The 15504-nt window shown below is 36.8% G+C and overlaps 1 protein-coding gene across 1 annotated transcript in view; it reads right to left on the bottom strand.

The window, feature by feature from the left end:
* LOC128681722 (uncharacterized) overlaps window positions 1–15504 on the bottom strand; it is a 61699-nt gene that overhangs the window by 28241 nt on the left and 17954 nt on the right. Inside the window, exon 2 of the mRNA XM_053765846.1 lies at window positions 4789–5169. Within this exon, the coding sequence (XP_053621821.1) occupies window positions 4789–5169 (381 nt within the window). The remainder of the gene's footprint in view (window positions 1–4788; window positions 5170–15504) is intronic.

Consider the following 15504-nt stretch of genomic DNA (forward strand, 5'->3'; position numbering starts at 1 on the left):
AACTCATTAAACTACACATAACAATTAAAAAACAATTAGTATGTAATTAATTGATCACATTGTTTGTGTACGCATTGCAATGGCCGTCAGAATGTACCTACCTTCTTCATAGTCATATTCCTCATGGCTGAGGGTCGTGGTCATTATGTGAAATAAAACACACAACAACTTTCTTGGCATTAGTAATGGAGTAATTGCCATTGCCTTCTCCATTTCACACACAAGTTAATAATTAACCAGTGTGCAGGTTTCCTCACGATGTTTTCCTACACCGTGGTGAGCAAATGGTGGTACACAAACTTTTTAAGATTAATGATAGTTAATTTGTTCGTTTGTTACTTAATAACGCTTTATCTACACAACAGCTAGTAGATTATAAAGCTAATAATGATTACTGATTGTAATGCGGAAATTGTAACTCGACCATTTCCCTACGGGTTAGAGTCAGTCAAGGTTACAATGTAATAGATCTATTACTATATTTATTAACGGCCCGCCCCGGCTTCGCTTGGGTAAAAACATAATAAATTATACACCCAAACCTTCCTCAGGAACCACACTATCCAATGGTGAAAACCGTACAAAAATCCGTCCGTTAGTTTTCGAGTTTATCGCTTTCATATGGATTGATGTGATAGACTTATTTTTATAATATCCAAGTGCGTACTTACCTATGTAATATTATACACAGGAAATATTATAATATAGACAGAAAATATTTTTTTGAAGGATTAAATATTGACCGATTCGAATCGCACCTCAGTTCCATTTAGAGAACCCTTAGCCCCTTCATACATACTACAAGATACTGACAAGATACGATACTTCAATCGCATACCAATAGAATACTTGGTCGATACTCGAGATTCGAACATTTGGAGTGATTCCAGTGACGAATAATCTATTTTTTTAAGAAATAAAAACAATAGAAAATACTGGATTCATCCTTACATTACAAGAAACCTGAATTTTAGATATTTTGTTGCTGCAAGAGAACTACAACAAGACAGATTTTTTTAACCATTTTACCGAATGTCTAAAGCATCCTATGTCGATCATGTAAGAAACAATAATATTGGTAAGCCCTTCTGGCATGATAGGGACCAACATTGTTCAAATGAATTTCTATGTTCCGAAATGCCAGCAGTTTGTTGCTTGTGAGTATTAACGTGAAAAAGTGCCTGCGAAGGTTTTAATTACTGAAAAAATTACTTGAATTTGAACTTGTTAAATTATTGACACCTGCTCAATACACCAAAGAAATACAATATTAAAAGAATGTGTCAGTGCAGAAGAAAGAATGTTTGATAACGCTAACGTGTGCGGATCACCCTACAATGCACGTCAGATACTCCTCGGCAACTGATTTCGGAGACTCGCGTAGAATACTAGTCGCCTGGAAGTAACCTAATGTAAATACGAATCGGTGCCATTCGAATAGGTGCGCTTATCGGAACGCCTCTCCTTTGGTAAGAACGGAAGTCATTCTTAACTATCAGTTGGTGACGTCAATTTGTTTTTGGCCGGTTAGTTTATCGGGTAAATATTTGGATATCCCTCTTCTATTACTTGTGTTAGATATTTCAATCCTACCACAGATATATTATGTTTTCATCGAGGCTTCGCTCCCGTGGGAATATCGGGATAAAAAGTACCCTATGCGTTATTCCAGGTTATATTCTACCCGTGTACCAAGATTCGTAACAATTCGTCCGGTAGATTTTGCGTGAAAGAGTAACAAAGCTCACATACAAACACACACACATCCTCACAAACTTTTGCATTTATTTGTAATATTAATAGGTCAGGATACTGGTAAATAATTACAGTCGATATCATTTTAAGATGGTCAAACAACTGGGAACGCCGGTGACCGTGCAAAGTGGAGACGAAAATGTCGGAAAGCGGACCCTGGGCTCCGAAGCTCAATGGTTGAGGAAGAAACCAGGGAGACGCTCAGATGAGAGAGTGAAATATTAGTGATAAAGGGAGCAATGACTTATGACTTAAGATTGCTATTCGCCCCTGACGTCATACCTGTAAGTACTTCCATTCATAGTTCCAAAAATATAACCCGTATCACTGAAATATGGATTCCACTGCGTCACTCCAACTTTGATGTTGTAAATCACAGCGGTTTATCACATAAACATACACACACAACTGTGATTCAAATGGATTAAAATATGACTAAAGTTTTAAAAAAATCACTGAACTGTTGCATTCCACTGCATATCACTAATAACCAGTATTCCAAATTCGAAATTCGCAGGAAAAAAGCGTAAACCACAGACTAATTTCTTTTTAAAAATCCTTATTCGAGGACAAGGAATTGAAAAAATAATGCCGTTGTCGTCGCGAAAAACGCGGGAAATCGCACTGTTGTGTCCATTTTGTGATTATTTTCCCGATTTTTAAGGAAAAATAACGTCAGGGCGCGTCCGTCCGTGTAATGAGACTAGCGTTGCGTGTTTGAATAAACCTTGCAAACAGATAAGGATGGATTCACATGGCGAGCGGCGGGCTATTGCAAAAAATATTTTTCATTTTAATACCAGATTTAGCCTAGAGACAATAAAAGTTTACCGATTCCATATAACATACGGAAGAAAATGAAAAACTAAGAAAAGAAAAAAAAACTTGTCTCATTTATAAGATTTACACCTTGTGAAATCCTTAATTGTAGACACAATAGGTTGCAACATTATGTTATTCAATGTTCAGAGCGCAAAAGTTAAAAAAACACTGTTTATATTTATACACATAATGAGACATGATAAAGAAATTATGTCACTTTAATTGATCAATTTTATTTCCAGTAAAATAAGATTTAGTATTTTTAAATTTGTGGCGTCAATTGTCCAATGACATACAATCAATACTTATAATATATATTTTTATTTTTTTGATGGCAACTACCTTAATACCATTTTAACGGCAATATAATGAAATGAATTTATAATTTCAGACTGTACAAGTTCATATCATATTACTGAGATACTTAAACAACTATGTCAGTAACATTTAAAAATGACGATTATATTCTAGCGCCATGTGAACCAATCGTTACATTTTTCGCATGACTCAGTGCGTTAGATGATCAACGGGGCCTCTGTTTCGAACGGAATGTTTTTATTTTTGTTTGTATTCTAGACGAGTAGTGGACATCATTACAATCTGTTTAATGTCTAGTATATATGGCAAAGTTAATTGTTTTGTGCCAGCTCCACGCTGTCGCCGAACTCGGACACACGCCGACGCGAATGCGCGAACATTGCGCAGTTTAGTATGAGCGCTTTCATTTACCGCAACGGAAAACCTGCAATGTATGCCGAATCCGCCAAAGTTTGTGATGGGTATATGTTTGTTACTCTTTCACGCAATATCTACTGGACGCCTTGTTACGAAATTTGGTACACGTGCAGAATATAACCTGGAATAACACATGGGGTACTTTTTATCTCGAAATTACCATGGGAGCGAAGCACCGGGGCGCGGTTAATACTACATAAATAATTGACTTCCACACACAATCGGCGAACAGACAGATCTTTCTCATTTTACGACCGCCTGCCTGACGTCAATCCTCATCGTGAATACTACTAAGTATTTAGTACTAATTTAATAATTAGTTGCTAAATTACGTTCTAGATTTAAACTAATACCTATCAACATTCATGAAAAACAATGTTAAGTATATTATATAGAATATCTAAATAACGTCACTAAAGTTTTTCCAGTTTTTTCTCAACTAGTGGCGCCCTCTCTGACTCATTATTGACATTAACAACATACCTTTCACCGCCTAGATGGCGCTGTACGCGTGTCGCCGTGACTTTCTTCTGTTTACTAACATCTGTTATAACGTATGCATGACACATTGGCTATCTGCATATGGAATTTCAAAGAACGGGCACTGTCGAAACTTAAATGAGAAACATTTTTCAGAATGTGGGTTTCAATGTCATGTACAAATGGTACAGAAATGATAATTTTTCACGGTCGAGTTTGTATAATGAGTGTAGGAAAAAAAATAAATAATGGAGTATCAATTTTCCTTTCGAATTAAAATTTTACATAATCTATAGTCGGGTTAGATCCTAGGTCTTTAATCTTTGAGATTTATATGTATAAATGTCAAAGATTGAATTAGCCAGGTCAATCTAAAAAAAAAAAACATAATTTTACATCTGACCTAAGTTTGTGAGGATGTATGTATGTTTGTTACTCTTTCACGCAAAATCTACTGGACCGATTGTTATGAATAAATATGAATATACAATAAATTTATATGTATGAATTTATTGTTTAGTAGATGCGCCCCGGGGCTTCGCTCCCGTGGCAATGTCGTGATTAAAAGTGCCTATGTGTTATTCCAGGTTACATTCTACCCATATCCCAAATTTCATAACAATCGGTCCAGTAGATTTTGCGTGAAAGAGTAACAAACATACATACATCCTCACAAACTTTCGCATTTATAATATTAGTAGGGCTAGTTGACTCGAAGTAATGTATATTCTAACTTGGATCATTAAATACATATATCTATTTCGAATTTCATCAAAATCGGCCACGCAGTTTAGTCGTGAAAGCGCGACAGACAGACAGGTTGGATTGCAAGTAGTTGAAGGGAACCGTTCAAACATAAGGCTACTTTGGTTTTTTTTTTTAAATCAACCCCCAAAACGACCGGGTGAAAGTTTGTATGAAAATAGAGTCAGAAATTTACCGAATTTTATCCGGCCAAGACGCGGGCGAAAGTACGGAATAATATATTGTACTTACGTTTTCTCTATCGATGTCCACTTGTACATCTCTCTTCGGCAAACTAATTCTGACACCGGACTCATTCTTCTTAAATCTCTTCTCTGTTGAAAACCTTACTGGCGTCTTCTCTTCCTCGACGAGATTCTCACTCGACCTGGAGAGTTTGCTCAAAACTGGCTTCCTATTTAACGGAGGCTTTTCTGAAATTTCCGGTTTATCTGAAACGTCAACTCTTAAGATTTTCGTTTCGGTATCAAGTTTCGGTTTTTCCGCGATTTCCGGTTTTTTGTGTATCGACGCCTCCTTGGATATGTTTTCGAAATTGTTCCGTAGTTTTTGGAAATCAGTCTTGGGCTTCTCTTCGGATGTGTCGCATGGAATGTCGTATATTTTTTTATCCTGAAAACAAAAAAAAATATATTTGAACTTAGAACCACAAACTAAGTATAAAAAGTTTGTTACAAAAATATCTGTCAATAAATAAAACGGTTTTTTAACGAAATATTTTTTTTACATTGCAATACCAAATACGATGCTCATGATTGGTTGATAAGCAACCAGTGTTGCCTGCCAAACCACAGCGTCCTCATTTATTTTCTTCACCGAACTATATTATAAAGAGGTAAGCGTTTGTGAGTTTGTATGTTTGAGGCGGCTTATCTCCGAAACTACGGAAACAATTTCAAAAATTATTTTACCATTAGAAAGGTACATTATTCAAGATTGCTATATGCTATATTTTATCACAAAATTCCCACGGTAGCGAAGCTCCGGGCAACATCTAGTTTTCAATAAATACGTCGACCATCCTTAAATATTATAAAAAGAATTCTTGTCTGTATGAACGCGATAAACACAAAAAGTACCGAACGGATTTTTGTACGGTTTTCACCAATAAGCAGCAGTGATTTGTGAGGAAACTAAACCTTCCTCACAAATCACAATATATGTATATATCGTATGTATTTAATTGTGTATCGTAGTATATCGTATATATTGAAGACATCAAGGCAGCACTTGGGTTTGCCCCTTCTGCCAGGGCCGGGCGGGAGCGGCATAGCCAGACATTTAATCCCTATGTCAATAGGAGGACATGGAGCGGTTTCATTCCAGGGCGGAACCACATGTCTCATACAATGGAGCTGTCCTGTCAACGACATTCATTTATCTATGGTTTTGCACTTGATATGTCTATGGTGAAATGAATCTACAATTTGTATAGCATACCAATCACTGTGACAAGTAAGTATATGTATGTATATATTTTGTCAGCTAGACAATATTGTCGAAATGTGCCTATTAACGAACATTGCGTAATTTATATGAGAACTTCTATTTACCGCAAGGAACCAGCAATATAAATCGAAGCCAAAGGTTGGCGAACGCCGATCTCCGAACTCAGACACATGCAGTCGCGAATGCGTGATCATTGCGTAGTTAGTATGAGTGCTTTTATTTACCGCAACGCAAACCCAGCAATGTATACCGAATCCGACATAGTTTGGCACCACAGACCATCAACCTTAAGATCGCGCATCACCGGCATATCCATTCGCCAAGCTTATGTCGTGACACTACATAAGATCGGGCCCCACCCCTTTTCTTTAGTTATACCGCCGGCGAGCATCGAAGCGAAGGCTGTGCCAGTTTGCTCCTAAATAAAAACAATATCAAAACAATGATGCCGTATTGTGTGTGCTGTGAAATGGTGTGGAGAGTGTAGCTCAACGTCCCGTCTAACCGAAGATGGAACCACTTTTCACCAACAAGTCATTATTTTTTTATTATAATTTAATTTCATAATTTTCCAAACCATGTTGTTTTAGAAACAATAATATAAGAACAAAATATATCTAGCTCTTTCTTTCGCACTTAAATCAATATGGCACAAACATATAATTATCTCGCTCTGCCTTGGCACGTGTAAGGTAGTGACGGGACACATAAGATATGATAATCGATCGATGAACTGATGATAATCGATAATGATGGCGCTAGTGTGCGGGTATATAACGCCTTATATTTATATATTTTTTTTAATTCCTTGACCTTGGATCATAGCCTATTAAGAAAGACTTGTTTGCTTGTGATTACGTTTGTTACTTCTTTACGTCTTCATGTTCAAACTGGTGGGCATTTTTTTAAGAAATTTGGTTTTGTTGAGGTAGCTGATACCTTTTATTTTTATCTTTTTACTTTTATCTCTAAAAGTTTGCGATACTTGTAGGATTTGGTCAAATGTGATGCCATGGTTTTTCCTAGAGACTATGATTTACTCGGAGTCATAGTGAAACGTAGACGAAACTTTGGTTAAATATGAAAAAGAATAATTCATCAAAAATTACTGCCTACTTTTAGTTAAATTTTTTTTGACGTGACAACGTCTTAAATTAGGTTGCGGCTGGGAGTCACTTATGAAAAAGTGTAACGCCCGGTAACGTTACGATGAGTCACCGAACGAGAGAGAGGCCCGCCGAATGCCTTGCGTCTCTCTCCCACTCAACTATGATCGGTCTGCCGCGCGCGTAAAAAGACGTTGTCACGTAAAATCTTCGCCCGTAAAACCGACTTTACAGGCAACCATTTTTTTTTCTCTTTCTGTCAATGTCAAATATTGTAAAGTGCTATAGGGACAAAACATAATTTGAACTCGAAGTTAGCTATACTAGTTTTTTATGAATAATAAACCCTTAAATTTTGAAGATTCGATTCTATTATTTACGACCGGCGCCTAAAGTCAATCCTATTTGAGAATGTCTAAACAAAACAAATTGTCATAACATTTATCTCAACAATATTTACTATAATGAACTATCGTAATAAAGATCAAATAAATAATATGTATATTGTCCTTTCTTTATATTATTTTTCTGTTGCAATATTGTATTGTTAGTCATACAGATATATATTTCTAAGGACCTCCCGTACTCTGTTCGAGACAAGAAATTTTTTTTCTCACTGATGTGGGACATGTGTGTCTGGTCTGAGAAATTCTCGATTGAAGTCTATCGTGTTGCCCAACACTAGTAAGTTGTCAAAATCTTGTCAATTTTGACGTATTTTTGAACGCTCCAATGAGAGCTAAGCTATCTTCCCCCGCACCCTACCATAATTTAGCGATTGCGTTTTCATACTAAAATTTATCTAAGCGTGGTCTTAAGGTTAAATGGTCTGTGTTTGGCACACTGCACGACGACAGTGTGGAGCGGACGGCATGTAGTCGGTAATACTCACAAGTCATCCATGCTAATTACAATACGGTTAACGGTTAAACTTTCGCCCACTACCTTTTAGGTCGTTTAGAAAGTTAGTGTTTATTAAGTGATATGCGTTTTCTGTTAACCAATGGCGACAACTAGATACAGTACTAGATTATCCACGTTATCTTAAAAAAGTTAAAGCACACTTTAAGCTCAAGTATGTCTCTCGCATCTGAGCGTATTCCTGCTTCCTCGGCCGTTGAGCGTCGGAGCCCAGGGTCCGCTTTCGTAATTTTTCGTCTCCACGTCGCGCGGTCGTCGGTATCTCTAGTTGTCAGACTATTGTCACATCAAGCCAGCATTTCTTGGGTTTGCCCCTTCTGCCAGGGCCAAGCGGGAGCGCCATAGCCAGACATTTGTTCCGTACGTTAACCGGATATGCTTTTAAACAAACATCTTGGCGACTGCCGGTTCGAAAATATCGTGAGGAAACCTGCACAAATGCCTGTTTAGTTCACTATCTCCCAACTCGGACAGATGCCGACACGAACGGATGAACATTGCTTGGTTGGTACGAGAGCTTTTATTTCTTCTTCTTCTTTTTCTTCATAGTCGTATTCCTCATGGCTGAGGGTCGTGGTCATTACGTGGAATTAAACACAAATAACAACTTTCTTGGCATTAGTAACAGAGTGGTTTGACATTGCCTTTTCCATTTCACACACTAGTTAATAATCAATCAGTGTGCAGGTTTCCTCACGATATTTTCCTTCACCGGAAGCAAGTGGTGGTCGATGAAAACTACTATACATGAGTCAAATTTACATGAGAGATATATCGGCAAAGTCCGGCGAAGTGCACCGCGATAATGTATAGTCTGCATCCTGCATTAAGCGAATGATTTCACTAAACGCCACCTGTGGCGCCACTGTCAATCAGCCACCGGTTTTAACCACAAATATATTACAATATCGCCAGGGTTGCAAATTCATTGTGCTTGGTAAAACTAAAATGATAACAAGACATCGTTCAAATTCAAATTCAAATCATTTATTCAGAAATTAGACCTTCACAGGCACTTTTTCTCGTCAATTTTTATATTTATAGTTATTTCTCACAAGCTACAAACTACTGGCATTTCGGAACGACCACTGCTGAGAAGAAATGCCGAAAGAAACTCATTTGAACAGTGTTGGTCCCTATCATGCCAATTCGGCTTACCATTATTGTTTCTTACATTGTTTTAATAATATATAAAAGTATATAATGTACATAGTCAAAAGGTATATCAAAACAGGTTATGATTGTGATCCGAGTGCTGATTATAATATATAATGTTCTCTGAGAGGTGCGAATAATATAAAGTACAGGATGGAATTCGATGCAGTTTACTCAATTGTATAGCGGATGAAGAAGCGGTGGTGGTGTAATGGTTAAGACGACCGCATGTGGATCGAAAGGTCCCAGGTTCGTATACTACTCGTGCGTTTCACTCGCTCGCACACATCGCTTCCGGCAAAGGAAAACATCGTAAGGAAACCTGCACACTAACCAGTGTGCAGGTTTCATCAATACGTCATCTTTTCGCAGTAATATCGTACGTAAATTTTTTCGTTTCTAAAATCATTACTGCACCAAGAAAACACATACAAAAATAAATAAACCGTTTAATTTTTGACACAAGCTTTTAATATTGTCAGAGAGTTCTCATTGCGTTCGATGTGTGACAAAAAATCCGTGTCCGTGCAGTAAACCGTTGAGGAGCTCAAACGTCTGGAGCCTTTCCTGGGTGCACCATCAGGTCATGCTTATAATAATAATGCATTGTCATACAAACTTAACGTCAGGTCAAATCGGTTAAAGATATCTGTTTCAAAATTGAATTGGAAGATTCCACCCGAGACATAGTTACATTGCAAGTTAAAGCTTTGTAACAAGTTTATTTGTTACACAAATTAAAAAACTCCCGACTTTCAATATTCATTTCGCTACAACTATTGAACAGCTGAACCGATTTTGATCGAACATATCTAAAAACCACCGCATTTAAATTAGCCATAAAATAAAAAAACCGCATCCAAATCAGTTCACCCGTTGATGAGCTACAGTGCCACGAACACAGACAGACAGACACACTTAGCGGTGAAACTTATAACACCCCTCTTTTTGCGTCGCGGGTTAAAAAGGGACGCGTACAAAGGCGGACTTATCCCAGTAAGGGATTTTTATCTTTGTCTGCTAACCCTACCGGAGGTGTCCAACGCGGACGCAGTTACGCAACGTGTCCAACTACAGAAGGACAGCAGGTTCGATTCTGTGGTCGGTATCGGGTGTCTGCAACGTGGGGGCAACGACCGAGTTTCCATGAGACAAATTAAAACTTGTGGTTCAGTAGTTAAGACGTCCGTAATCGAAAGGGAGATCCCTTCCCTTCACACAATTATGTTTCACAAGCTGTGCTCCGGAGCTTCGCTCCCGTCGGAATTTCGGGATAAAAACACCCTATGTGTTATATTTTCAGGTTATTTCTATCGATAATAATATCAATATTTAGCTTCAACACTATTTATAGTATTATAGTAAATTGATACTATTGTACCAAACTAATCTCGACTGAGAATCGACCGTTCCGGACTGTAAGTTCCACTGTATAAGACCTATAATTGTTAATTGACGTCCTTGGAGAAAAGGCTGCGGTGAAGTTTGTTGCGCCGCTTCTTCTTCACCTGCGCTTTGGAAGCCGGCAGACTTAGTTTAAGTAATTTTTTTGACGTCAATAAGTGATGTATATCATCCTAAATTGAATAAAAAATTTTGAATTTGAATTTGAACTGCTAATTTCCACTAATGGGTCTAGCAGATTTTTCAAATACTCCTAATAGTGGGGCTATTGGTTTGTGTAAATACTTGTGTCTTCACTTTTGATGTTCAGATACTGGCCATCGAATGCACTACACTTAAAATATAAATTACTGATAGCTGTCATATTGATAGGCTGTTGGGCTGGTGTCACTAGGCATATCGATATTATACATGATTTCCGAGGTCAACTATCGATAGTTCGGCAACACTATTAATAAACCAACAACCTTACACGCGTCCATACATTATCCATACGTATACACGAATAGAAAGTGAAATCCCGGCAACCGCTTATTAGGTTTACACGGAAAATGTTACAGACACGCAGACACTTAGAAACCGTTTACCACTAGTAGTGTAGTAGTTGCTATTGTGGTAAATCATTATCTATATCCTATCTATATATAATCTACATTTTTACAATAGTGTAAAAATAGAAACAGTACACTATACAGAAATGTAGATTATAGTAGACTAGATGTTGCCCGGGGCTTCGCTCTCGTGCGAATTTTGTGATAAAATATAGCCTATAACAATCTTGGATAATGTACCTTTCTAATGGTGAAAGAATTTTTGAAATCGATTGGGTAGTTTAGGAGATTACCCGCCTCAAACATACAAACGCTTACCTCTTTATAATAATAGTATAGACAGATGATGATATGTAGATCATGATTAAGGGATAGTCTAACTTAAATTTAGTAACGTTTTATCGCGATACGTTGATTAGAACTCGAGATATTGACAACTTGCTTTTTGCCCGCGGCTTCGCCCGCGTAAATTTTTTCGAGACGAAAAGTACCCTATGTCCTTCTCCGTACTTCAAACTATATGTATGCAAAATTTCAAGAAGATTGGTCGAGCAGATAGAGCGTGAAGAGGTGACAAACAAGCAAACTTATTTATCACATTTATAATATTAATTAGGATAATAGGTTATCAGCGGACGCACGAAATTAACGCGGGCGAAGCCGCTGGTCTACAATAGAAATACTGGTTTCAGAATCAATTATATAACTTGACTTTGGTCGTAACGGATAAATTCTGATAAAAACAGGGTATGGCGTAACGTATCCGTCCGAAAATCGGTTTGACAAATAAGTAATTATATACGGGAGGTTTTGTAATTTAAAGCAATAAGAAACTCACTGTTTTAATGAGTTTAATTCGGCATTTCTTCTAAGCAGTGGTCGTTCCGAAATGCTAGTAGTTTATAGCTTAGGTAAATATTGTTTAATCTATACTATCTATACTACTATTATAAAGAGGTAAGCATTTGTGAGTTTGTATGTTTGAGGCGGTAATCTCCGAAACTACCCGCAATTACCGAACCGATTTCAAAAATTCTTTCACCATTAGAAAGTTACATTATCCAAGATTGCTATAGGCTATATTTTATCTCATAATCCCCACGGGAGCGAAGCCCCGGGCAACGTCTACTTCAGAATATGACGTGAAAAAGTGCCCGTGAAGTTCTAATTTCTGAATAAACGATTTGATTTTTGATTTAATTTTGAACCTGTCATGCGTTGCGCTCTGTCAACGCGTGAGAACAACGTGACGTACGTCATTGTCAAAAGCTTGGAAAGAGTTGAGAAGCTTTTGCCCAGCAGTGGGACATGTTATAGCAAAAAACAATTGCAATTGTAGGTTTTGTATTCTTGTTGTTTGTTTGTTATAAATATCTGTTGCTTCTTAATATTGTATTTTCTATGTTTACGTTTCTAATTTATAAACTTTCCGAGTGTGCACGTTTTGGGCTACAACCCAGTCCTTAATTATAATGTTTTGTTTTATGTAATGTAATGGCTGTAAACTGTTTTGCACACCTTATATATAAAATAAATAAATAACAACAGCCAACTTATCCATGTAAGAGATTCAACTTCCAGTCAACGGAATACGTGAAAAAGATAAGTCTCAACATAAAACAAAATGATTCTTGAAATAGCAATATTTTACCACTGAACCAGATAATAATTTAACGAACTGTTACGACAATATTGTTTGGACTTTGTGGGTTAGTGTGACTGTCTGCGGAAACTAGTGTAACAACACGGAAGCTGATCACACTTGGCCAAAATAACGGCAAACTGACACTCCATAAACAACGGAATTGAGGAATTTTCTACTTTATTAAAAACATCATAATTTTATCAATTGCTTTTAAATAAAAGCAAATTTTAAAAATCTAGCTCGGGCAAAATACGCTACAATATATAAAATACTTAATTTAAAATGTATATAGTTTTCTATTGTACAATACGTAGTCAAAATTTACTGATTGGTCTTTAGTGGCCGCCGTGTTCCGTTTAGTAGAAAATAATATAATTTTCTATTCACACAGATTGAGCTAGCCCCAAAGTAAGTTCGAGACTTGTGTTATGGGATACTAACTCCACGATACTATATTTTTATAACAAATACATATTATATAGATAAACAACCAAGACCCGGGCCAATCAGAAAAAGATCATTTTCCATCATAAACCGACCGGGGATTGAACCCGGGACCTCTCGGTTCAGTGGCAAGAACTTTACCACTGCGCCACCGAGACTATATAAAGGACTTAATTAAAAAATAATATAGTTTTGTATTATACAATATGTAGTCAAACTTTACTGAAATTACTTTAGTGGCCGCCGTGTTCCGTTCAGTAGATTGCGGCAACTGTGTCCAATATAACACTACAATACCTTTTAAAGCAGTCCTTTATCTAGGGAAGCATATTTAGTCCGAGCCAGATATTTAAAATTTGCTTATGTTTAAAATAAATTGATTCAAATATGATGGTGTGCGCTCGGTACACTCTTAATCTAAGCTCTGTAACTATTATAATAGTATGTAACTTTTTGAGACTTTTACGTGTATCTAATGTCTAAATTATCATCTCCTTTAATCGAAAAAGATAAACATAAAGCTAAAATATTGTCACTATCGCACATAACAATTTGACATTGACAGAAAGAGACAAATCATCAACTTAACTTTTTTTATAAATAACGGAAACATTTAAATTGTAGAGGGTAATCTTCGGAACCGCAGAACCGAAATCCTTTCACCGGTAGGAAGCTTAATTTTTCCTGAATGATATATGGTACTTTTTATCCCGCTATTCCTAAGGGAACGAAACCCCAGGACGCAGCTAGTGTGTGTTAAATAAATGTCAAGTAATGTCCCATGGGAAGTAGGCGTGATGTATGTACCAAATAAAACACATCACTGAATAGTTCAGATCAATTGTCAATATTTACATATTGATAACTATAGTTAATTGATTTAATCTAAATAGGTTTACGAGTGTTTCAGTGTCAATAGATAATGTCACGGCGAGGACCGCGGAAAACGCGACACCTCTGAACTTTAACCAAGTTTTAGTCCACCGCGGGAATGGTGGTAGATGACCTAATTAGACTCGTGTGGTTTTTTTTTAAATAGGTACATTAAATACTTGTAAATATCGTAAAGCTACTAAAGATTAACAAAGATAAGTAGTTACCAATAATAGTTATAATAAATATTTAAATAAATATATATTAGGACAAATCACACAGATCGAGCTAGCCCCAAAGTAAGTTCGTGACTTGTGTTATGTTATACTAACTCAACGATACTATATTTTATAACAAATACACACATAAACATCCAAGACCCGGGCCAATCAGAAAAAGATCATTTTCCGTCATGAACCGACCGGGGATCAAACCCGGGAGCTCTCGGTTCAGAGGCTAGCACTTTACCACTGCGCCACCGAGCTCGTCATTTAATAAAGCTAATAATTATAATAAAGTACACTTATTTAAGTAATTCATTTCGTTTTCGTATATTCCTCCTATTTTCTTCACAATGCACGTTTGTCTTACGCTAACTTACTTTGTGCGTTAAATTATTTCCTTTCAAATACTTGGTTGACTGGAAGAGATCCCTTTCTGGGATAAGTCCACCTTTGTACGCGTCTCTATCTTTTTTTTATTGCTTTCGTTGTATGTGTTGTCTTCGTGCAATAAAGAGTTTACAAACAGCTTTCCCAAAAAAAAAATGACGTCAAACCAGGCAAGCCGGTTGTAAAATCCAAGATTTAAAGGCAATTTTTTTGGGGTTCGGTCTTCGAGTTGTCAAAGTCGTTCATCCGAAAACGTAAGCATATGGATCACGAGTTCATGAGAGAGGGAGACACATAAGGGATATAATAGTTCTCTGTCTTTCTACGAGACGAGGAATATTCCCATAAACAATTGATAAGGATCAATATTATATTCTTCGTCTCCTGTTCCTAGTATTCCTCGTATACTATGTAAGGACATATTATTATAAAACAAAGTCCTCTGTCGTGTCTGTCTGTTCAGACGAAGGCACGGATTTTCATGCGGTTTTCACCAAAAGATAGTGTGATTCCTGAGCAAGGTTTAGGTCTATGATTTATTATATTTTTACCCGAGCGAAGCCGGGACGGGCCGCTAGTAACATATACAAAGTTATTTAGTAGTATATTACATACACATGTATCGAGAAATCTATTCAAAGTTAATGACAGAATGCGTAGATCTTAAACATAGAAATACCATTAAAGATTTAGGTTATCTTTATGAGTTTTGAGTAATTAACAGCACACACGTGTACACACACGTACTTTGTGCAAACAACTGATAAGCTACTGTCCTAACCTATACA

The sequence above is a fragment of the Plodia interpunctella genome, chromosome 28, assembly GCF_027563975.2.
Source record: "Plodia interpunctella isolate USDA-ARS_2022_Savannah chromosome 28, ilPloInte3.2, whole genome shotgun sequence".
Taxonomy (NCBI): Eukaryota; Metazoa; Arthropoda; class Insecta; order Lepidoptera; family Pyralidae; genus Plodia; species Plodia interpunctella.